At 62.7% G+C, this 1,290-nt stretch overlaps 1 gene segment (V, D, J or C); it reads left to right on the top strand.

Annotated features, from left to right (window-relative positions):
• Positions 1 to 1,284, top strand: part of LOC105525264 — a 323,199-nt gene extending 321,915 nt beyond the window's left edge. The window contains 1 exon segment of the V gene segment in view: positions 933 to 1,284. Coding sequence covers positions 933 to 1,240 — 308 coding nt within the window.
• Positions 1,285 to 1,290: the final 6 nt, after the last annotated feature.

Raw genomic sequence — 1,290 nt, 5'->3', positions numbered from 1 at the left:
CCTGGGCTAGGCTGAGCTGACCTAGGCCTGTGCTGAGCTGGACTGAGCTGGGCTGACCTGGGCTAGGCTGAGCTAGGCTGACTTGGGCTGGAATGGACTGGACTGGACTGAGTTGGACTGGCCTGGGCTGGTCTGGATGGGCTGAGGTGGCTGCTAATGTGGGAAGGAGGCTGTGTTGAGTGTGACTCCACCTGTAGAGCCCTGAGCCCAGCTGTGTTCTTAGGGGTCCTGAGGGCCATGTAGCTCTGTTGCACCACAATTCTGTCTTCCCTCTTGCCCTTTGCCTGAAGGAAATTTGGAATGGGCTCGGCCCAGAGCTCCCCGATATAGCAGGCCCTGCCCTGGAGGGCCTGGCAGGGACATGGCTTAGCCTGTTGGCCTCTGGTCCTGAGACCTCATAGGCCACAGGGGTCCACTGTGGCTTGTTTGGGCCTGGGGTGGGGCTCGTGGAGTGGTGGGTGTTGGACTGAGACCCTGACTGGGGACAGGGAGGTGGGATCACAGCCAAGCCATCCCACCCCTACCCCATGCACACAGCACTCAGAGCCCAGGGTACCTCCTCAGAGCCCCACCAAGATCCTCTCTAGCTGCAGGGGAGAGAGCAATATATGTCCCCCACCCAGAGTGGGAGCTGCAGTCAGGGAGCTCAGGGGACTCAGCCACGCCACAGCAGAGCCCTGTTTAATACAACTTGTGTCTGGGACGGCCTGGGTCAGAGGCCCTATCTGAGGAGCATGTTCAGAAACCGTGTCGCTGGGATCAGACAGCCGGGTCCAAACGCAGGCCTGTGGTGCAGGAGCTGTGTGACCTTGGGGCCGTCACCGGGCCTCTCTGTGCTGGGTTCCTCCAGTGTAGAGGAGAGGCAGGCACAGCCTGTCATCCTGGGGACACAGCATGAGGGCCGCGTCCTCACAGCGCATTCTGTGTTCCAGCATCCCCGACCAAACCCAACGTCTTCCCGCTGAGCCTCCGCGGCCCCCAGCCAGATGGGAATGTGGTCGTCGCCTGCCTGGTCCAGGGCTTCTTCCCCCAGGAGCCACTCAACGTGACCTGGAGCGAAAGCGGAGCGGGCGTGACCGTCATAAACTTCCCGCCCAGCCAGGACGCCTCCGGGGGCCTGTACACCACGAGCAGCCAGCTGACCCTGCCGGCCGCACAGTGCCCAAGCGACCAGTCCGTGACATGCCACGTGAAGCACTACACGAATCCCATCCAGGATGTGGCTGTGCCCTGCGGTTAGAGGGCAGGCTGGGGAGTGGGGCGGGGCCACCCCAGCCTGCCCTGACACTG

Source organism: Colobus angolensis, unplaced genomic scaffold, assembly GCF_000951035.1.
Source record: "Colobus angolensis palliatus isolate OR3802 unplaced genomic scaffold, Cang.pa_1.0 Scaffold526, whole genome shotgun sequence".
Taxonomy (NCBI): domain Eukaryota; kingdom Metazoa; phylum Chordata; class Mammalia; order Primates; family Cercopithecidae; genus Colobus; species Colobus angolensis.
The sequence above is the reverse complement of the archived record's forward strand: the minus strand, read 5'-3'. Positions and strand labels throughout refer to the sequence as shown.